Source organism: Centruroides vittatus, unplaced genomic scaffold (genome assembly GCF_030686945.1).
Source record: "Centruroides vittatus isolate TY-2023 unplaced genomic scaffold, ASM3068694v2 scaffold_386, whole genome shotgun sequence".
NCBI classification, from domain to species: domain Eukaryota; kingdom Metazoa; phylum Arthropoda; class Arachnida; order Scorpiones; family Buthidae; genus Centruroides; species Centruroides vittatus.
In genome coordinates, this window is record NW_027122706.1 from 5,602,447 (window position 1) to 5,626,220 (window position 23,774).

Here is a 23,774-nt window from a genome sequence, read left to right on the forward strand (position 1 = left end):
ATTTTTGGTATTTGGATTAAAATTAATCCGATTCACCTCGATATAAATGCTGTATAGTGTAAGAGCGCATTTGTGTGTATGTGTGAAAGGAATATCTTATATTAACTTATATTTTAATAATTTAAGTCAGATATTTTAACTGTGTCTACTTTTAGGACCAAAACTTATACTTTTCTGTTATTTATAATATTGTTTAAAAAATTAACGTAAAACGGGGTTAATTTGTGCAGGTTTTTGAGTTTCTTCGATTTCTCTACTCGGCATATGTATGATAAATGGATGGCTTAAAAAAAGGAAACAATAATTAATTAATTAATACTCAGCTAGATGCTTCTTAATTTCCACAACAACACATTATCTCACTGAGAATTATTTATTAACTTTAACAAACATTTTCACCCTGTTCTACAGGCCATCTTCAGATTTTTAAAATAAATAATTCTCAGTGAGATAAAATGTTGTTGAAATTTGAAAAAAAAAAAAAAAAAAAAAAATTGAGATTGACAATGCTGGTCCGGTCTGTAATTACCTCAAAAATAAACTTTTGCACAGGTAACAGTTTTCGAGAAAAGAATTTTCTTATTGTGTACCAAAATGCTTCCGTGTGTGGAGTTACTTTGGCACTTCGTGATAATTGTTTGTTTTTACAATTTAGCCTCCTCGTTGGATTACTTCGGCACTTGAATATCAGTTTTGTTTTTGGATAATTTTTTGTTATTTAGAATTAACTACAAGTATATTTTTGTAAAATTTATTTGAAATTTGAAAGTTGCAACATCTTAGAAACAAAGACATTAAACGTTATTCTTTTTCAAGCGAATTAGAAAAAACTACCATTGCTATGGAAATAATGAATGATGCATACGAAAACAAATGAAAAGTTAAGAGAATTAATGAACCGCGTCGGTGCTCCGTTTTACGGTAAGTTAAACACATTAACTTATTCTAACAGTCTAATGAAAAATTATGGACTAATTTTTAATTTTCACCTTTAAATGTCTAGATAAACAATATGTGTATATATACATATATATGTAATAGAATACATACGATATATAAATGCGTATATAAAAACATAAATGTACCTTATATTAATGCATATGTATATTATATATTATTTATTATGTTTTAAGTGAATATATTACGTTCCTCGCTACGTTATAAAGAATGTGATTTTTATAAACAAAACTATCTTATTGGAATCTACTCTACAAAATAATAATATAATATTGTAATATGATACAGTACAATAGATTATTAATTTAATTTTAATTTGAGATGCGTGAAGCAAGAAATTAGACAGAGAAAAATGTAAACATAATTATCTTATATCGAAAGCTGGAAATATCACCTATGAAATAAAGTCAGAAATTATATGAATTTATTATAAATGTAATTTTATGTGAAAAAATTAGCTAGATTATTTTATTCTTTTCAAAGTAATATGTACTTTTTGATTCCATATTAACAGTACAATCATTCAATAGCGAGGTTGAGGCCGAAGTTTTAAACGCGAAAACGTATACGTCGGACGTTCGGCGCCGCTTTCCTGTAAATCTAGAAGTTTGGCAATGGCGTTTGGATAGTCAGTGGAATCATGATCGACATTCCAAACGCCATTGTCAAACTTCTAGGCTTACAGGAAAGCGGCGCTGAACGTCCGACGTATACGTTTTCGCGTTTAAAACTTCGGCCTCAACCTCGCTATTAAATCGATTATATTTGTAATACTAATTTATTATAAGTTACTAGATTGAACGCTCCGTCATATTACATTTCAGAAATGTATATATAAAGACTTTTTATTTTAAATTTTAAATTCTAAAAACATTTATAAATATATTGATTGATCTTAACAAATGTTAACAATTTTCATCATACTTTATAAAAATAATATAGTACCATGAGGTAATACAGATCGAAATATAACTTCCAAGCAATTTGATAATTAAATTAGTAATGAATTATTATCAATGAATATTTTCAATACTAAATATCAAAACTGAAAGAAAAAATGGGAAACTTGGTTTTGAACATTTTTGATTTTAACATTAAGATATTCACACTAAAAAGCGACATTATTTTATTATAGTACAACTCCGATTATATTAGATTCTGCATTTTCCGAGACGAACCCGTAAGTGAATACACTATTTTTCTAATAGTGTAATTCGTAAAGGAATGTTTAAAACTATAACACGTATTACAAAATGGTTTATTTCTGTTACCTTTTATTATTTAACTTCAATATGAGAAAAACCATTCATATTAATTAAAATACAATAATACACATTTTATCCTTAGAGATATTATATATATCAGCTATATAATAAATGATGTAAAAAATGTTGTTCTTATATATGAATAAATTCAATAAGGTATAAAAAGAGACTAAAAAGTTATAATGTGCCATATAAATATTTCATATTTATAATTTTATAATCTTATGCGCATGAAATGATGACCATGGAAATCCTTGTGTTCTGTACTTGAATATTGTCATCCAGAAAAAATTGCATTTGGACTGCCAATAAATTCCTCAAGTATTTTAATTTCATTGTTAATAAATTTGCCTTCGATCCCAAGATATTCTGAGGATTTATTTCGAAGTTTTCTAAGTGTTCCTGCGTCGGTGTAAAAAGCATTTTCGATGATTCTATCATGTTTTTTACAGCAACATTAAATTTCGTTTCTTCCTAATTCATAATCAGGCTTTGTATTCTCCTTTAAAACTTTTTCTCGCCATCAATTTGTTTATCGTTTTTATTTCCAACCATTCAGAAGTTTTATTCTATTTTATTTAATTCTTGAAATAGTTTCGACTATATTCCTACAATTTTTTTTATTTTAGTGTTTCTTCAATTGCCGCCGTAGTTCTGTCTCGTATCTTTTTCTAATATCAGCTTTTATCCCAGACCAATGGAATTCTTCATGCGTTATTGCTATTCCTAATAAAGAGGCCAACTCCTACAGATCAATTTTTATCTCTTCTGCTATGATGAAAATTTTTGAGCTCTGCTTATTTGATGATATTTTTTTCCTTTGTCCATGCTAGAATTTCTCCTTTCAACACTGCACTGTAAGTTGCCGCTCTATTTGCATCAATTTATTAGAATTTCAATCTGTTACCATTGAAAATTTCGAAGCTAAAATACCATCTTTTGTAGTATATATCGATTTCAAGCGGGCTTTCGACTCCGTTTTGCCCTCGAGCTTACTTGACATTTTAATAACTCGTTATAATATCTATCCCTCTATTATCGTATGGCTAAATAACTATTTTTTACTAATAATCTTGAAGTTGTCTTTGATCGGTGTTTAACATTTCGCTCGCATATCAATCGTATTATTAAAAGTTTGGCGATTCGATGATGGATTCTCTGAATACACTTTCGAAATATTTCCTTGCATAATGTGTTCAGAACTATCTTTTTTCTAACTTTTAGTCAGTTATTGACAATTGATTACCAATCTGGGCGTCTGCATCTCCTAGTCCTGTACAGTTTATTACTACCGAACATAATAAAATTTACCTTCTTTTCAATAAGATTTTCAATCTGCCTTACATCAATTCTGATTAGGTCGCTAGATTTACAATGAGCATCTTCTTTATCTCATTCCATCGACTATTTCGACAGGATTTTGTTTTATAAATTTTTAAATGGCATGTTGTCTTCCAATAATTTAGTCCTAAGAATCCCTCCTCATAAACAAGAAATAAATCATGCCGTTACACTCCTAATTATAGGCTTTACGTATCAAGAACTTCATTTTTCCAGAGGTGTTCCTAACTTGTACACTGTTGGACATCTTTTTTACCGTGGTATACAGTGTTACTTGAAGAACTTCTGTAATATTTGGTGTATGGCATCCGCAATTAAAACCTTTGTTCGTTTTTTAATTCTTTTTCCAGTTCTGTATTTTTTACTATCCGATAATTTTAGTATTTAGTGCATTCTCAATGCTCTTTTATTCTATTGCTTTTATAGTTTATGCTCCTTTTATTCTATTGCTTTTATAGTTTATGCTCCTTTTATTCTATTGCTTTTATAGTTTATGCTCCTTTTATTCTATTGCTTTTATAGTTTATGCTCCTTTTATTCTATTGCTTTTATAGTTTATGCTCCTTTTATTCTATTGCTTTTATAGTTTATGCTCCTTTTATTCTATTGCTTTTATAGTTTATGCTCCTTTTATCACATTTTTACATTTTGGAATGTTTTATCTCCTGTTGTATCGTGCTTGTTATTATAATGTCTGTATTATTTATTTGTTCGCGCTTATTTCTTATTATTTATGTGTAGTGTAATTGTTTTTATCTAGCATTTTCACAGTATTTTCAAAATCTTTTCACAGAATTAGCCAATTATTCAAGTTTTGATTTTGTTATTCCAAACTTACTTTTAAGATAAATATTTGATTCCATTTAATTCAGATAGTTTAAAATTATTATTCCTTTCCTAAATTGAGAACATGAAATTTTGATTTGTTCATTTTCTTTGTCGTTTTTCAAAAGATATTTTTTTAAACGTTTAAATAAAATTTTATAATTATGAAATTTTAGTAACTTGTGATTTTTATACAGGTATTCATTTAACACAAATGCGAAGAAATGTAGACTTCGTTGGTTTTCATAAGATTTCTTCCATAGATCTGGCAGCATTGGCTCCATCTGTGGTTCAATCGATTTATAATTTGGAAGTATATTTCTTCGTTTTCTGTTTGAAAGCATTAACGATTAAGACAGAGACGAAATAAATTTAATATTTTAAACATTTTATAAAAAAATATCGTCTACAGAAAGCTTTGAATCCATCTTTTAGACGAAAATGGCAAAAATGACAAATCTTTATTATTTCAAATAGAAAATAACCCGTGGAAATAACGCAATAAAAATAATATAATATTCATAGTAGAGAATAGTTTAATAATATTAAGATTTTATTATGAGAAATTTATTAAAACTTCTATCGACATTAAATTATTGTAGTTTGAACACAAATACAGTATATAAACCTAAATGTATCGAGTTGTAAATAATAATTTATGAAGTACTATATAAAACTTTTAAAATTGGAAATGATGTTTATAAATTCACATATGCTCTTATCAACAAGAAATTCAATAGAAAATGACATCATAATCATCTTTTGAAATGATAAATAATAAATTTTGCATTTTTTTCCGCTGTCTCTACATAATTATAAAATAGGAGCTATTATAAATTTGTATAATCTGTTTTTACACATCATAATGTGATATTAATACCATTATTTTTAACATAATTTAAAAACAAATAATTATTTTATCAATTAATTTTGTATTATCCTATTTTATTTGCATTCTAATTTCTAATTCTAATTCTAACTGTTAAAAACAACTTTGAACGGCAAAACTTTTATTTTATATTAAAATATCTGAGAATATTCGTATTATTTTAACAGTTAAAACATTGCACATCTTAAATATGTCAGAAATAACTCATAATGATTTTTATAATGAAATTCTCGTTATTAAAACCGAAAAATAAATATTGAATATGGAATTAAAATTTAGAATTTTTAAGTTAATTTTTTATACTCCATTCCAAATTTATTATAAAAATGTATTTTAAATCTTAAAACCAAGTGTTTCCAGCAGAAACTTTCCTGCAAAGTTTGTCAGGAATATGAGGAAAACTTAAGATAAATGTTTATATTATGTAATATCACTATTCAAAACCATGTAAAAATACATAAATATAATAAAATTTATAGCTTATAGAGATCATTCAGTTTTAGCAGAATGTTTTTCTCCAAGCTTTCGCAACGAGTTATTTTTCAAAATAAAGAAAAAAAGAAGTTGCTGAACATAAAATAGGCTTGTAGAGTTTGATATTGAGCTAGAGACAGGCTTATCCATCATAAATCAACAGCCTTGCGAGAAGCGTGACATGTTCGGAAAGTCCCTCGACTCGGGTGAACGCCCACAGTGTGGGCAGTTCTGACCTTGGTCGTGAGATATTTCTTTTAAACTATTCAACCGGTTGATCGTCACAAACGGCTACTTATTCGCGGACATAACGGGAGAAGTCATTTCGGTCGTTAACCTTCTATTGAAATGCTCTCAATAACGATTTTTTTCCCTCTTCGTTTTTTAAAGTGTAATAACCACAAAAAATTAATTCTAATTTATATTATTAATTAAATGACAGATTTACTTCTAATATTTCATAACGGCAATTTATAATAGTTACGTAAATTTACAAATTTTATTATTTTTGACCTAATTTTCAAACGCACTGAAATTATTAATAAAACCATAAGCAAATCTTGAGATAATTTTTTTATAGTTCTGTATGATTTATAAAAAATTAATTATTATTAATTCTTAAAGTAAATTTAAGGAAAACATTCATTAATTCATAAACTTGATATATTATAATCTATGTTAATAATTTGATATCGGAAAGATATTTTTCGATAACTAACACTTATGTATTGCCTGTATCTATAAACAATAGAATCATTAAGCGGAGTAAGCCTACCATTAGTGGAAATTCTGGCTTTATTCACTTTGACATTAGAAGGACATGTTAAAACAGTTTAATAAATCATCAAGTTATACATTTTTAATTATAATTATTATCACTCGCAGTTATTCATCTTGTTGCTCGCCTTCTATATTTTGCAATGATGTCTTTAACAACAGCTAGCGTATAATTAAAATAAATACCAGCAATTTAAACTATTGTACTATAAGAAAGTAGCGTTTAAAATCGTCAGTGTTTAATGTTTAAAACACTAGTTAAGGATAGTAATTATATCGCGTTATCAGCCTAACATAGAATATTTTGACACGAAAGGATAACATACAAATACCTATTTTTGAATTCTTTTAAACTAAGAAAATGACAATTAAAATCGAAACTCTGATTACATAAGGCAAGCTTACAAGTGTATTTTAACTTATCAGAATTAGCGTATTCTAAAGCATGATATTAGCCAATTGTTCACAATATAACTTACTATTACAGTATATAGGCCTACTATAAGCGAATTATAGTATTTGTATAATTTTCAATTAATACTATATTTAACAACGCTAACATTAAAACTAATTTCAAATAACCTGTGAAATTAACAAAATACTGTTTATGCAAGTAACCAGTTAAAGTTATCTAGATGCAAGTGAAACCGGTCAATATATCAGATCAAGTTTCTGTTCAGTAGTTATAACTTATGTTGCATTATTAATTTTTATAAAACGTTGATCAAATGTTTTCGAAGTTTGAAATAAAATTTATTTAGAACTCAATGATAAACTAGTTAAAGATAGAGGAAATAAACCTATTATATATAAACAATTAAAAACTAATTATATCAATATCTATTACTTATAACTGTTCTTAACTAAATAATTGAATTTGATATCTAATTGATCATTGTTATATTCTTAAATAGCTTAAAATCTAATTAATTGATTATTAATTAGATTTGCTAAATTTTTCTTAATATTGTAATCAGCTTAAGTTAATTTCAGATTATATGAAAACATCTCAAAAGATTATCTGTTCTTCACTCAGATTCCAGCCCACAATAACCGAATAGATAAAACAACAATATAATGATAATTAAGCGTGTCTCTAGCTCAATAATATCAAATTTTACAAGCCTACACACACTTTACACATTACAAACTTTATGTTCCACAACTTATTATAATTTTTCTTTTTGAAAAGCTTGTTGCAAAAGCTTGCAAGAAAAACATTTTGCTAAAACTGAATGATCTCTATAAGCTATAAATTTTGTAATATTTATGTGTTTTAATATGGTTTTAATAGTGATATTGCATAATATAAACATTTGTCTTAAGTTTTCCTCGTATTTCTGACAAACTTTGCAGAAACGTTTTTGCTCGAAACACGTGTTTTTAAATCAAAACGACTTGGTTTTGAGATTTAAAAGACCTTTTATAATAAATTTGAAATGGAATATAAAGAATTAACTTAAATATTCTAAATTTTAATTCAATATTCAATATTGGTTTTATGTCTTTAATTACATATATTTCATTATAAAATCATTAGGAGTTATTTCTTATAGATTTAAGATGTGGGATGTTTTAACAGTTAAAATAATACGAAGTTTTTCAGCCACTTTAATATCAAATAAAATTTTTGCTATTAAAATTATCTAAATTAGAATGCAAATAAAATAGGATAATACAAAATTAATCGATAAAATAATTATTTATTTGTTTTAATATTATATTAAAAATAATTGTATTATTATCAGATATGTTCTGTGAAAAAAAAATTATTGAAGTTTTCGAAATAGTACTAACTTGAAGGCACCTCTGGTGACAAACATGCGAAACTTACCACAGGTAGTACTGCCTGCAGTCATGAATGGAGAAAATTATATTGAACTTGTAACGAATGAAAATTAGTTATGAGCGATCCGGTGATCTCGGTTATTGGTGATCGTTACTTTTTAACCATGATGATTTTTTCCGGTGACCGTTATCACATTTTCACTGACATATAGCCAATGAGAATCAAAGTTTCATCTGTGACTCGTAATCTGTATTCTGCAAGAGCCTTCGAGAGAGGGGAAGCTGGACAATTAACTACGGACCCGGGGAAAATTTAGAGACCCGTAGTTATTCAAAATCCTATAAAATTAGATTATTTTTCTAACAGAAAATAAAATCGTTTTATAAATAACATCTGAAGTACGCACCTTCGCTCGGGAAAATCATATAATAGCTCTGACCGGATCGAAATCTTTTAAAAACATTAGAATATTCACAAAATTGGACTCAAATAAGTTTTCTATTAAGAATACTGTTTTCAGTGAGATATTCCAAAAGCAATATGTAAAAATTATAAATAGATTTAAAATAAATTTATTTCTCAAACTTTGAAAATACCTTCAAAAGCTTTGTTCTTTTCATAAGTAAGTTTTGTAAAGTTAAGAAAGAAGAGATGAATAGCATTTATAAAAATATTTGGAGGATTTTTCGGTATGAATTCGATTCAAAATTCCAATGACCGTGACATTGAACCAATTGGCAAGTCACATTCTGATCAAATTGAATATTTAACTAGTATACTCATAACATAAAAATACACACACATAATCTGTACCAAAAAACTTATGATAAACTTATAATAGATCGGACCGAAAAGAATTTTACATCGACAGAAATTCTAAGGAATCGTTGACAATCTAATACAGATGAAAATGGCAACGATACTATGTTCAACTAGAAATTTTCTCGTCAAGCATGACGGAATAATTTTTATCAGAAAGTAGAGATTAAAGAATTGAGAAGAGTAAAGATTTCAAGAAATTCGAGAAAAGATGTTAATATAAACTATTTAATTTGTAAAAAGTATTATCGGTTGTAACATAAAGAGCAACAAAACAAGATTTCACCTGAATTGGACAAAAATAGTCGGAGTTATAGAGAAATCTCTTAGTCATACATAAATAGATGATGGCCTTTATATTAAAATAATATAAAACTCTTTCTTTATACACTGCATTCTATTGTCTTTTAAAAGATTTCCTTGCTGTCTTCCTTTAGTAATAGATACCTTAATATAGTTCCAATGATTGACGTTGTGATGCTGTTTCTGCAGCCCTTGACAAAGCCATTCTTACTCGATGTTGCTCAAATCGGACTTCACGATCTTCAGGTGTCTGGGTTCTTCTTATTCTTTTAGATCTTGAATTTACTTGACCAATTTTACACTTAATCTTTCCCCTAGCCATTTTTGTTTGTTTGGTTTTTTGACAAAATAGCGAGTGTTTTTAATTTTACGTTGATAAAACAAAGAAGAATTGTATGTACGATTGTACGTTAGATGAGCGATAACACTTTCTAAATAACGGGCCCGTTAGATCGTTACTTACAATTGGATAATAGAACGTCACGTGGTCATTATGAAAATATTTTTGTTTTAAAAGGGACACGATGAAAATGCCTTTGCAAAATTACTTTGCAAATTCGACCGAAAAACAAACTTTATAGGTTGTAAAATTATGTTGAATAATCTTGTTATAATGATGAGGATGTTTTCTGAGATTGGAAATCACTTAAGCTGTAAGGTTAAAAAATTAAAATCAATTTAACAGAATTTATATTTTTAATTATTAAAATTAACATTAATTTTATCTTAAAAGCATAGTGTATTAAATGTTTTGTTTTTTGCAATTTTTAATTAAATATACAGTAGAGAACCGAAAATCGGAATCAATTGGGGACTGGGGTTGTTCAGATTAGTGATTTGTTCCGATTACCGATTATGTATGAATAAATATATTAACCTGTCCGATGTTCAAATTTTTCTCCCTTGCGTGTCGCTTCGTGTTGAATTTTCGTCGATTTTAAGCCTAACGAAAATTTTTATAATAATAATCGAGGCTATCGTATCGTTAAAAATTATTTCTGCATTTTGTACAAACAAAATAAATATATTGAAGAATATAAAAACATGAAAATTATACTTTAGAAGTAAATTTAGTATCAAAAACGTTCGATTCAGCACGACACAGTCCGACTGAAAATCGTTCCGATTACCGGCGATTCCGATTACCGGGGTTCCGATTAACGAGTCTCTACTGTAGTCATTTTATGTAATGTAGGCCTATGTATTTAAATATTGATTAATGCAATATTAAAACACCATGTTTATTTTCATGTTATATTCAGTTCTAAATTTTCTTGATTTTGAAATGATATATATATAAAATGATGTGTATTAAATGATATATATATATATATATCATTTAATATTAATAAAAGTGTTTATTTTAAATGTGGTGTATTATATTTATTTTACCTTTTCTTAGCTACAGTGTACTAAAAAAATGGTTATGTTAACTATTATGTTATGTTATGTTATGATATAAACTTTAAAAAAAGTAAAATTATACTCTATATTAATGTGTGAAGTTTAAGCGAAACGCAAAATATGTTCGTAATATAAATATGATATGAGATATTCTTGTATAAGTAATCTTTCTAGAATACTTACTATAACAGCACATTATACTGCTAGATAGGTAGATAGATAGGCCGCGTTTTTTTATGCAGCGCTCGAGAAGCGCTTTACAGCGAACACTCTGAAACCCGTTTGTAAATGCAGCGCTGCAATGTAGCGAACCGTTTTTAAATGATTGCTGCAAGGAGTCGCTGCAGCGAAGATAAAGCAGCTTTTACGTCCGCTACACGTATAAAGCAAAATGGATGCCTCCACATCGAAAATGTTTAACGTCGTATTGTGCTCCGGAGAAAAACAAATAAACGTTTCCGTAGACGAAAATACGATGAAAAAATTAAGTACAGGTAAATATCTTTATATACATTCTTGAAAAAATAAATTTAAATTTAATCCGTTATTGGTATTGTTTACTTTGAATTAGGTTATATTGATATGATTAAATGGAAATATAGAATCAGTTTTTAATTTCAGCTAAGGAAAGACAATACCAAATAAGTGATAATCACATTGTACACATTTAAGATGTTTAATTTTAAAAATATGCTATATATTTTTCAGATGAGACGTTTCGAGAGAAGTACTGCGAAGTATTCTTCTCTTCTAATAATGTTGAAGGCACAGGTGAGACATGTTTTATTATTCATTTAAAGCATCTTAGAGGCAACTATGATAAAACTGTAATACTGATGTAAATATATAAAAATAAACTATAAAATTTCTTTCATATATGTATTTGCTGAAATCTCGAAATTTGAAATTTTCCACCACAGGTTCAACACTCTCTGAAACTGCACCCTGTCAGAATAATGAAACTGAATCAGGGAAGAATGTAAACAGGTTGGATTCTGTAAGTATTATATTTTATGAGTCAAAAAATTATAGCTTACATTATGAAGCAGTTATTTCTAAGAAAACATGATCTGTTATCCTTAAATAAAACCCTTCATTTTATTAATTTATACATTTAACATATTTATGATAAAATACTTTAAGTTTGAATATTTTTGTGAATAGTCTTTAAAGTAAGTTTCTGAAAACTTAATTAAAGAATATATATAGTTATCAACATGCTAATGAAAATGTAATATTTTATAGGAAACTACATGGACCGCTTCCTCTATAAAAAAACTTATAGAGTTTCGCAGAGAAATGGACTTGCAGTTTCAGAGTCCAAGTTGTAAAAAAATAAAATTATGGGGCCGAATAAGCCAAAATCTAAAAAATGAAGGTATTAACGTAACGGCAATAGAGGCCGACAGAAAGTGGAGAAATCTAATGCTGACATACAGGAGGAGAAAGGATCAAATGAAACGGACTGGAGGTGGCCAAGTTCCCTTTTGGGAATTTCAGGAGGAATTAGATACTTTCCTCGCTTCAAAAGCAAATATAAACCCTCCTCCTGATACCTTATTATCATCATTATCCTCAGCAACTAAGGAAAATGATGCTGAGGAAATTGGTGATGCCTGTACTTCAGACGATTGCCTGGAGAACAAACAGGCACCACCAACCAAAAAAAGGAAAAGAACATGTTCTTCCAAAGATGAGCCTCCCAAATGGTTTCAGGAGTATATAAAAAAACAAGAGGCGGCGGATGAACAACGCTGGAAGAAATTAGAAGAAATTGAAGTGGAGAAATTAAACATTTAAAAAATTGTTCAAAAAAACAAAGAAAAAAAGTAAATTTAAATAAATGTTTATAATCAAATGTGCTTGTGTCTTAAATTTTAATTAAAAACTGGTTTTATATATCAGACTCAATTATAATCATTTCAACTTTCCATAGGCAGGATTAAATGTAATTCTAGTTCTTTTGCTAATTTCTCATCTATTCCCTAATCCCATCATATCCTGACTAAAAACAAATTTTTAGGATATTTTAGGTTTATATTCTCTTACACCCTTGTTTTTTGTATGATAGAATTACCTGAATTTTGAATTTAGATTTATCTCCTCCCAATTTAATTATCTAACTTGTAAGTCTACCATAGTTACACTTTAATTATCTCTGAAAGATAATGTGAGAAATATATTAAATGTTATCCAGTCAACAACTTTTGTCATTTTACTTGATTTTTACATAATAATTATTGAAATAAAAATATTTTTTGAATATAGTAAGAAATAAACTATTAAATTTTTGTCTTTCACAGTTTTGTCAGTGAGATTAATTTGAAAATCATAAAACATAAAAGGAGAGTATATTTCAGTAAACTAGAAATTAGTGTACAACTTATATTTTAAAAAAAGTAAATTTTAAAATACAGTAACTAAAAATTTGTAAATATCTGTGTGTTTGCACATCCTTCATAGCTTACAGTAAATTAGTTTTCACTGTAGTTTCCAAATGGGTTTGTTACTTTTAATTTGAAGTACACAGCTGAAAGAAGAATTACTGTTTTTTTTGTATGATAGAATTACCATCAGTTTTGTATATTAGTAAGGATATTTTTATCACTATTGTAACATGTACACTTAAAAATTATCTAACGTTTAAATGCTTCAGAATTTGAAAATAATTTTAAATGTTTGACACGTTCCGTATTCGAATTGTACTGGTCAAAAGCCTGAAGACAACGATGATTATGGACAAAAACATTTTAATTAAAATTTGTTGTTACTGGGATATAATAAGGTTCTTGTGTGTTGAATTGTATATTACTCTTCTGAGACTTACATATTATTCTTTAAAAAAAAAGGAATCAAACTTTCTATTACAGAAAGCTTCATTGTTGATTCCTTTCTTTTTGTACAGGACTCAATAGGAAATGCAATTTTTCCTTGGGTCAGGAAAAAAGTTAGGGGCCCTTACAAAGTTAATGCCATTTTTATTAACAGAAAATAAATCTTTAAAACTGCTTTTTATTAATAAAGAAGCATTGTGTTTAATTTATTCAAAAATGGCAAGAGGAACTCTATTCTCAGACTCCATACAAGCTCTGAATGGCTCTGTGTGTTTTAACTTTAAACCAGTAACTTCTAAGGCTTAATTAAGCCTTAGAAAATGCCTCGTTTTGTATTTTCTTCCTTTGATCATCAGAATGACAGTAATGTTGAGCGAGTATTTTGAATCTTAGCCCAATTTATTGTCTTTAATGGCCTCTGTGTAAAACTACAAATGCATTATATACTTCTGCAAAAATTTAATTCAATAAGAATATACTTGTTTTTAGACCAAAATAAGGAAAAATATGTTCAATAAAAGTAATTGAGTTTTCCCTACTTTTGAATTTAAATAATCTTAGTCAACAAGTGTAAATAAGCAAATTTTAAAATATGAATGTAGAAAAAGCATGAAACAATTTTTAGCTTTTTGGTAAAAAGACATTTGTTGGTTGTGATGTTTCTACAGGGAGCCCTTCAATTGATAGATAAGTGAATTTGTGATAAACATCTTATTAAGAACACTGACAACAGATTGTATAAAACTATTCTCTACATTTATTAATTTAACTACAAGACAATTGTAAATTATATTTTTAATAAACATTTCAATTCTGCATCAATAGATCTGCTAATTGATTACGTTTTACTTCCGCAGCTGTACGATTCCTCGAAATTGGGTCTTCTGCAGGTTCATTATTATCATCAACAAATATATCCTCTATACAGTCAATATCACCTTGATTAATGCACAAATTGTGCAATATACATGATGTCATTACGACTTTTGACATTGATGAAATGTTTTCCATGTCCAGATATTTTAGTCGACGAAATCGCCCTTTTAGTAGACCTATGGTTTGCTCTACCACAACTCTGATGGAACTGTGTTTTCTATTAAAATTTTTCTGTTTCACAGTAAGATTACCATAATCTTTATATGGTACGATTAAAAATGTATCTAATGGATACGCTGAATCTCCAAGTAAATAATACTTATCTCCTAAATACCTTGAAGATTCGTTTAAAAATTTATTATAAATAGGGCTCTGCTGCCAAACCCGAGAATCATTGGCACTACCAGGCCAACCAACAAATGCATCAATAATTCGCATTTCCGAATCACAAATTATTTGCAACAGGATAGAGTGCCTTCCTTTCCTGTTGTAATAACTCTGGCTGTCTTCCTTTGGAGCTTTTATATATATGTGTGTTCCATCGACACACCCAATTACTCCAGGCAATGAAACAGTACGGAGTTCTTCAAACTTATGAACTGTTCTTTCCAGGTTATCATTTGGCCACCTGATAAACTTGCCAATCATGCGACACATTTTTTGACAGAAGTCTATAAAGATTGTGTGTGCGTGACCTTTATTGACACCAAATCTGTCTCCAATACCTCTAAATGATTCTTGATTAGCAAGAGTCCAAATACTTAATAGTACTTCCTTTGTAGAAGAAATAAGAGGTCGTCCTTTTTTTACTCTCATTTCTCTCTTTGTATTTATTAATTTTATAATTTCCTATAAAAAATAAACGCATTATCAGTTAATTTTAGAAATTAATAGAAAATTTAGCTTATTTTAAGTTAAAAACTTACTTCTGTTGAACTTTTTGTAATTCTAAAATGAGATTTGAAGTCATCCATAGAATATGAAGGTACGACCTCTTCAACGTAATTTCGTATCTTCTGTCGCTTAGATTTTTTACCTTCATTTGAAACAGCGATGCCGATCATTAAACTTTCATACATCCTTTTTTTATTCTGTTGTAGTTCTTTAAATAATACATTACTTTTTAAAACTGAAATTAACGAACAAGGGACGGCATCCATTTTGCTTCAGCGACAAGCGTTTGTAAAATGCCATGCAGCGACATGCAGCGGTTGCTGCTCATGACGTCATTTACGCTACATTCTCGCTGCATAAAAAAACGCGGCCATAAACTGGTAGCACTAAGTTAGTCACGTGATTTACCGATGCTTCCACCGCGCTCGTCTTTCTCGTTGGCCTCGAAATGAGGTCATTGACGTCACTGCGATCCCCGATTCGAAATCCATAAAACACACACTGCTTTCCCCCCTAAATTTCGTTAGACGCGCTCAATCACATCAGAAAGCATTTTGATCCACTGTATCTCGAAAACGAAGTCATGGATCCTCATTTTTTAATTACAGTTTTGGATTCTCTATCGCAATTAATGGAAAATAGCAAAGATTGATCAAAATCGGTCAATAAAATTTTGAGAACTAACACAATTCTGTAAGCTACTAACACAGAAAAGACTTCACTAACGCTCCGCCTCAAATATTCACGTTTGGTTTTCGTTTCTTTTCTTTATCGTTGTTGTTATAATTATTATTTGAATTTCCTTTTGCCATTTGTTCTTGTCAATCATGTTAATGAAGAATTTTCTTAATAAAATGATTAAGGCAAAGTGCAATTTCTCTAGTCATAGCCGTTCGTGTATTAAAAATGAGATCCAGCAGATTTTCAAAGTAAGTCCTACGACGTAACCAGATCGTTTTCCATGCGTATTTAATCATATTCTTAAACCGTGGTGAATAAAATTACTGTAGTTTTAAACACTTGAATGCATTCTACTAATAACTCTTCTGTCATTTAGTTCAGTAGCTCACTGTTGTCAGATTTTATCTGATTTCAAGTTCGATCCTATGTAATTGTTTTGGATTTTTCGATGTTTAACCTGGCCTAGAGAATCGATTGCGAAATTAGAGGCCTACGGAATAATTTTCTTCGTCTCCAATTTAGGTAACGACGGAGTTTCTAATTCCAACTCAACGTTCTCCTGAAAGGGTTTCCTTGCTATTCTCTCTTCGGCCATTGAACATAGAAATATACTGAAAATTGAATAAATCCAGGTTATATTGGATACTCTGCTATTTTGATAAGAATAAGATAACTTTGAACCCATCTGTGAAACTATTAATGTAAATCTTATATACTTTCGACAAGAACGTTTTAATGTATAGTTTTTATGTGTTTCAACAATAAATCGGAACGACAAAAATATATCTGAATAGTCAATTCAGGCTGCACTCGTCTCGCTTGTGCATTTTAACATCAAAAATCAGATTTCCATCTCAACAAATCCGTTTTTTTTCAGCTATTTTCGTTGAAAGTATTTACATATATGTATATGATACATATGCACTCATTTGTCGGACATGTAGTCATTATACAAATTATACGAGTAGATAGGCAGAGAGCTTTCCTCGGTGTATTTATAGGCTATAAATTATACAATCAATTCAGTCAATTAATGCAGACTAATTAAAATGTTTGAAATAATTTTCTCGGTCGTATGTCTAATAATTAATTTATAATTTATAATAAACGTTCCCAAATTTGTCAGTAATGTATTTTATTTAAAAAACTGCAGAGCGTGTTTGATATTAAGTGAATCTTGAGTCAACCATTCTACTCCTACGTCAAATATCTCTATCCATCAATCTTCAAAACAGGGCCCCTTAAGGATAATATAATTCTGTTCTTCCTCAACAGATTATAGGTTTCTTTTTCTTCGAAGTTCTTTCATATGTTGAAAGGTTATATCAACATCCCTCCCGGTATTAAAATGACTTCAGCATGTTTATGTTCTTGACCTATCCTATCCTTAGTTTCATCCCGTTTTACTAAACGAAATGATCTATTATGCTGTCATGCATTAAACGATGATTACCTTGCGGCTGGTTTAAAAATTTGCGTATATTTCTGAACTTAAAAATCCAAAACTTTTATTCAGTTCTTTTGATTGAAAGTTTTCGCTAATCTGGTTAATACCAGATTAGCGATTAAGATTAGTCTATAGGCCATTGTTTATAGCTTATTACAGTATAAAAATTGTTTATCGGGAAAAACTTTTTAATGCCACTATTTGAATTAATTTGTAGGCCCTATATTTAAGTTTCAAATAAAATAAAAAGTTTATTAAAATAAAACTATAAATACATAATCAGGAGAAAAAAATTAAAATAAAATCGTTTCTTCGTTTCGTATTTTTCAATTGCAGTTTGTTTCAAAAATGTATTGTTAAATATAAAATTATTTGGTGTGTACAGGCACAATGAAGTGACGTTTATTTTTCCAACACTAGGCTAGTTGAATCTTTATTTAGTTAGTAACTAACTAAATCAAAGATTCAACTAGCCTAGTGTTGGAAAAATAAACGTCACTTCATTGTGCCTGTACACACTAATCAAACACAACACGGTTTCGACAAAATCATAAAATTATTTGTTAAAAAACAAATAATTTTATATTTAACAATACATTTTTGAATCTACTTTACTCAATTCGATAATAAATGGATTCATAAGTTTGCAGTAGGACCTCGCTAATGCAAAATTCGGTTAATACAAACGCCTCAAATTTATTTTTGAATCTTTCCCTCTCCAAACAAAATACGTGGCCGCCGTGCTTAATTTACAGCGCTCAGAATAAGCAATGTTTACAAATTAACCTTCAGAATAAATTAAAAAGTTTTTATTAATAACAATTACATTTCTTTTGCCTATCTGCTAACTTAAATATAAATATTATTCAAATAGCTGTTATAAGACAATATAACAGCCATTAAAACGCATATTTAAGTAGCTTATCTATCACTACGATACTTCTAAAAATTTAAAAATTCTATTTTAAAGTATAATTAATTTAAATTTTACTTCTGATGTAGGATCGATATTTCACTACAATAATTTCTCACGTATAATTTTAATCATCAAGAGCTTTGGTGTGGGGTCCTGATCACGACTCCTTTCCAGTTCAGCTTCAAGTGAATTCTCTAACCAAACAAGGCTGGAAATTAAAAACTGTAAATACTGTGTATTTATTACATATGCCTAATTACATCATTATATAATTATTTTTATTAGGATACTTTAATATTTCATATAAGTATGACACTTGATTTATACTTTTAGAACCAAATATAACTTATATAAATCACATTTAACATTTAGCAGATATTAGTTCTTACAGTATTCTGACTTAAAAAAAAATTAATTAGTTACTTAAAACTAAATTTTTAAACCTTACCAAAACTTATAATTTTTTAATGAAAACTATTTGGCAAAGGATTACTTCTATCAATTAAGGATTTATTGGTTTGTCTGTATTACATGCAATCCAATTAAACTGTTTTATTATTGCTATCTATATAATAATATTTTGTTTATACCATTAACAACACGTCAATTAAATAAGCTTGTATTTTAAGGTATAAAAGAAAGGATAAACAATCTTAACTCTTTATATATTTAGTGACAGATAATATAATTAATTTGTCATTAATACTCTTTGTAAAGTATATGTAAAAACATGTATACTGTAATTCTATTCCTTTTTATTTATATATTGATGAACTTGAAACAAAAATATCAGGTTTGTCACTTAATACTTTACTAATACTGGAAACGTTCTTTTTAATCTTATAATGTCAATAAGTTTATTCTCTTTAACTGTGTATCTACTTTATCTTGAATTTTTTCTAGAATTCTGAAACACAAAGTTTACAATTATTTATCCTGGAAGTTTTTATCAAATATATTTTTAAATGTTGAGGACACGCAATTTCCCGTTTCTGTTTTGCAATCATTTGATGTAAGAGGCAATGAAGTCAGTGGTAGTAGATCTTATCCCTGGAGAATTGTGGAAATAGAAAATTCAGAACACAGTGATTTTTCAAAATTAAAATTGATGTTACTGTAAGTTAGATTCAATTTAAAATAAATAAATATAGCATAATATGATAAAATAGCCTGTATTGAGAAAATTGGTGGGTTCTGGGGTTTGTGGTGTGGTGGCTCTTCCAGCCTATTGAGAACAGCTTTGGGCTAGGAGAAGCATTTAACTTTGGGTGTGTGATCTTGTAACGGATACACCTAAGATTTTTTGTTAACTGTCTTTATTTAAAATATAGTTATTAATTTTAATACATATATATTATATAAGTATAGATACAGTCGATTCCGCTTAATTGGGACACGTTAGGACTAATCTATTTTGGCCCAATTAAGTGGCTGCCCCAATTAAACGAACTAATAATAAATTCCAAAATAAAATATGTAATATGTAGGTAAATAAATAAGTAAAAAGTAATAATTAGGTACCTATTTTAATGCTTTATTAAACCAAAATACAAAAAATATTTGTACTATAAATTTGCCAGACTCACAACGATAGTTAACTGATGCGCATCATGCTAGTGTTGCCAAATACAGTATTAGTAGTGACGTACTGTACACCAGGATTGAACGTTCGATTCGTTCCTGATCAAACGATTTTTCCTTTCTCCCTTTTTAGTTAGAACATGTTTTAACTAAAAAGGGAGAGAGGAAAGGGTTCGTCCAAAAGTCATCTTACGGTCTTCCTTTAAGCACAGTTTCTTTTACTTGGAGATGGGCCACTTCGGCAGGAGCGTCCATAGAATCCGCCAGTTCCGAATAGGGATTGCAATTGCTGGATCCCTCATCCAGCAATCCAGCTGGATCCAGCGCATTCTTCGGCCTGCTGGATCCAGCACCAGGTGTTGGATGCAGCGCTGCGGATCCGCAAATACTCGATTAACTTTCTAAATAATGCTGCAAAAGTCTACGTTGTGCGTTGCCGCTTTGCTATGTGCGCTATCGCTCGGCGGCGAAAGTGACGTTGCCATTTAGTGCGACAAGTGCTACACCCCCCTCTCTACACCGCACCTCCCGCCCTTTTGCCTCTGCTGATCTAATTGCCAGTTGACTTTGCGCTCTCGCTAAATAAAGTGTCTTCGCGCTAAATAAAATAAGTAACTCCTTCTCCTAGTCCTGGTGCATAATTCTAATTTACGGTCGGTTGTGACGTCAATGAATCACGTGACGGAACGATTTATGATTGTTTGATGACCCTGAAACCAGTGCCGTAACTAGGGCGGTGCCAGAGGTGCCCAGGCACAGGGCGTAGACCTTGGAGACGCAGAAATTACCTGGACCAAGTTTTGGGTCATAGTTTTGGTGCGTAGTTACAGATGCTCGCACCAGGCACATAAAAGGCTAGTTACGGCGCTGCCTGAAACCAACTAACGTAGAGGCAGAAAGGGCCTTCTCCGCAGCGGGATATATATGCAGTTCATTAAGAAGTAGGTTGGGAGACAACACCATCAATACCATTTGTTTCTTGAGATCCTACTTCCAGAAAAGTCAAAAAAATAACAGAAGTGACTGATTTAATTGTATTTAATCCTTTAAAATACTTTATTCAAGACAAGACTAATGTTTAAAACTTCTACTCTAATTCTATTAATTAAGAGTTTTTATCTTTTATTCTATAAATGGTTAGTGGGCTAGGCTAGGCAATTTTATTGTGAAAATTAGTGAGAAACAGTGACTACCTAGTTAGTTAAATAGTTAATTAAATGAATGATTATCAGTATCTTAGATATATGATGATATGAATGTATGTGATTCTTGATTGTGATAATAATAACTAACTACAAATTACTTACTCACTACTTTACTAACATGAATAATTAAATTAGTTATAAATAACTACAGACTTACATGTAGAGCCTATATAAGAAAACTTATAAGACTGATAGCCACTGATTATCCGTCTTTACATTATTATAATATATTAATATAAATTAATTAGTAGAATTACCTTTGCTATTATTTAACTTAAAGATTACATTATAATTATAATTTAACTAAACATTTAAAGTTAATTATCTCTATTTCAAGTGTTAAACCGAACCAAAGTTAAGTTTACTACCTAAATGTGTAAGAAGTTTTACTGATTTATAGTGACCAGTCTAAATAATAAAAGTTTCTTAAGAATTTAAATAAAAATATTTTATTTCTTTAAAAAAAACCATAAATTGCTGGATAAATAGATAGATAGCACTTTATTGCACCAAAGATACATCTGCGCTGGATCCGCGCTGGATCCAGCTGGAATGATGTTGGTTCAGCAAAAATCCAGCTGGATTGAAAACACTGCTGGATTGCAATCCCTAGTTCCGAATGCTGGTCTCAACGATCGGATGGCTGCTGTTCGAATTTAGACGTAATTATGCACGCAATACCTTCCAAGGAAACTCTAGCTCAGTCGAGAGACCTTGAAAATCTTTGTCGTTTCGCTTTTAAAGGGATCGTCCGGTCCAATCCAGAGCAGGGTCAGTAGCTCGCATTCAGATCCATCTCAGACGGGATCCTCGTATGATACGTCCCGCTATGGTGACCCCCTCCGGAAAAACTGAACCGCCCGAGCGAAATAAAAATCGCTTTGTATCTGCCAATCGTTAGGCCTACACCACATTAGTGTACGTAGTGTCTGCATATTTTCGGAATATCCCTAAAATATATCAAAACTTGCTAAATTCCTTTTCTGCTACTGTCCCAATTAAGCAATTAAATTATGTATTAATTTATTAGTTTGGTTTTCGTTCTTTGAGATTTGGCCCAATAAAGCGGCTGCCCCGATTAACTGGTGGCCCAATTAAACTGAATCGACTGTATTATATATGTATTTGCGCGTGTATTTAAAATACATACTTATTCTACTGAATTTAAAAGATGCAAGATTTATAAGAAGTTACGAGCTTCATTGAGAAATATATCGTTCGAATGTCTTGCAGATAAAGATGCTAAAGTTACGTTTATTAAATTAATTAATTGTTTTCCCTCATTAAAAGTTAACTGTAGTGTTACTTTCTACGTTCTACATATAATAATAAAATGTAACATTCTGTACCACGTGATTTGTTCTATTCCTTAATGCAATTAACGAGATTGATCGAGGATATGCATTATATTGAGATGGTAACATATATGCGATAGCTTTCAAAACGTTACAGGGGTTGTTAGTAGTTTAAAATTATATAAATAGCATTACGTAATTTATATGCGACACTTCGATCGCTTATTTTATCCGCTTAATATTACCTTTCGGTTATTATTATCAATCACAAAGTTATTACAATAAGTAAATAAATTCATACTATTTGATACTACATTTACATTTATTTAAGCAATTTCTAAAACTATAAATAAAATATATATTCGAACAATTCATTCTAATTTCAACAATTTAAATTATCACAATACGACAATAGTGTTACAAGAAACGATAATAATTTATATAATTTATCACATATAAATGAATTAATTAAGATTTATTGATTAAAATGTTATGAGAGAAAATTATATCCAAATCTTAGTTAGAGCAGCTTTTTTTCTCGGAAACGGTCTTGCAATCTAAGAGACTCGAAAACACAGAATACAGAGCGCTAGACATCTGCAAATTGAAATTTATCATATAAAATAAATTAGTATATTGGAAGAGTTAATTAATTCACATACCTTGACAGGAAACTTCTTGGTAACGTCGAAGAAACCGTTCATAGATAAACATAACGATGCCTTTCCAAATCTTTTCATAAAATTCACAATCTGTACAATATTTTAAAAATTATTTTATGCAAATTAAAAAATAACCCTAATTCATTTTAAAACAGAAGCTTTACTTTTAATTTCTGTTCTAATTTCAGATCGCATTGAGCGAATCTTCGAATGTCCTGAAACGATGTTTGCATCTGAAAGAAAGTAGAAAAACATGTTACAAGTCGAGTAAAACATGAAATAACGCATTTAATACAATATAAAAATTACAGCAGATGTGAAAATGGATAGTAAAAATCCTAGTAAAACAGAAATAACTGATGCTGTAGCACAAATTATGAAACCGAAAATTTTCAATGCAAATTCTATCGTCGAAAAAATCAAAACATAAAGTAAACCGGTTTCCGTTATTAGACAACCATAGAAAGTTGTCAATGCGTAATTAAATGGGCCATTCAATTGATTTACATAGTCCCAAAGTTCATCGTGCTGCGTCATAAT

General features: G+C 29.4%; 1 protein-coding gene and 1 long non-coding RNA gene across 2 annotated transcripts; both read right to left on the minus strand.

The window, feature by feature from the left end:
* Nucleotides 1-13,985: 13,985 nt before the first annotated feature.
* LOC136988820 (putative nuclease HARBI1) lies at nt 13,986-15,813 on the minus strand. Its single transcript, XM_067286783.1, has 2 exons — nt 15,480-15,813; nt 13,986-15,402 (listed from the first exon to the last, which is right to left on the minus strand). Exons 1-2 carry the CDS (start codon nt 15,711-15,713, stop codon nt 14,485-14,487), a joined length of 1,152 nt encoding a protein of 383 aa, XP_067142884.1. The 5' UTR covers nt 15,714-15,813; the 3' UTR covers nt 13,986-14,484.
* Nucleotides 15,814-23,144: 7,331 nt separating this feature from the next.
* LOC136988833 (uncharacterized) lies at nt 23,145-23,460 on the minus strand. Its single transcript, XR_010882813.1, has 3 exons — nt 23,399-23,460; nt 23,235-23,324; nt 23,145-23,169 (listed from the first exon to the last, which is right to left on the minus strand). It is a non-coding gene; the product is annotated as an uncharacterized lncRNA (long non-coding RNA).
* Nucleotides 23,461-23,774: the final 314 nt, after the last annotated feature.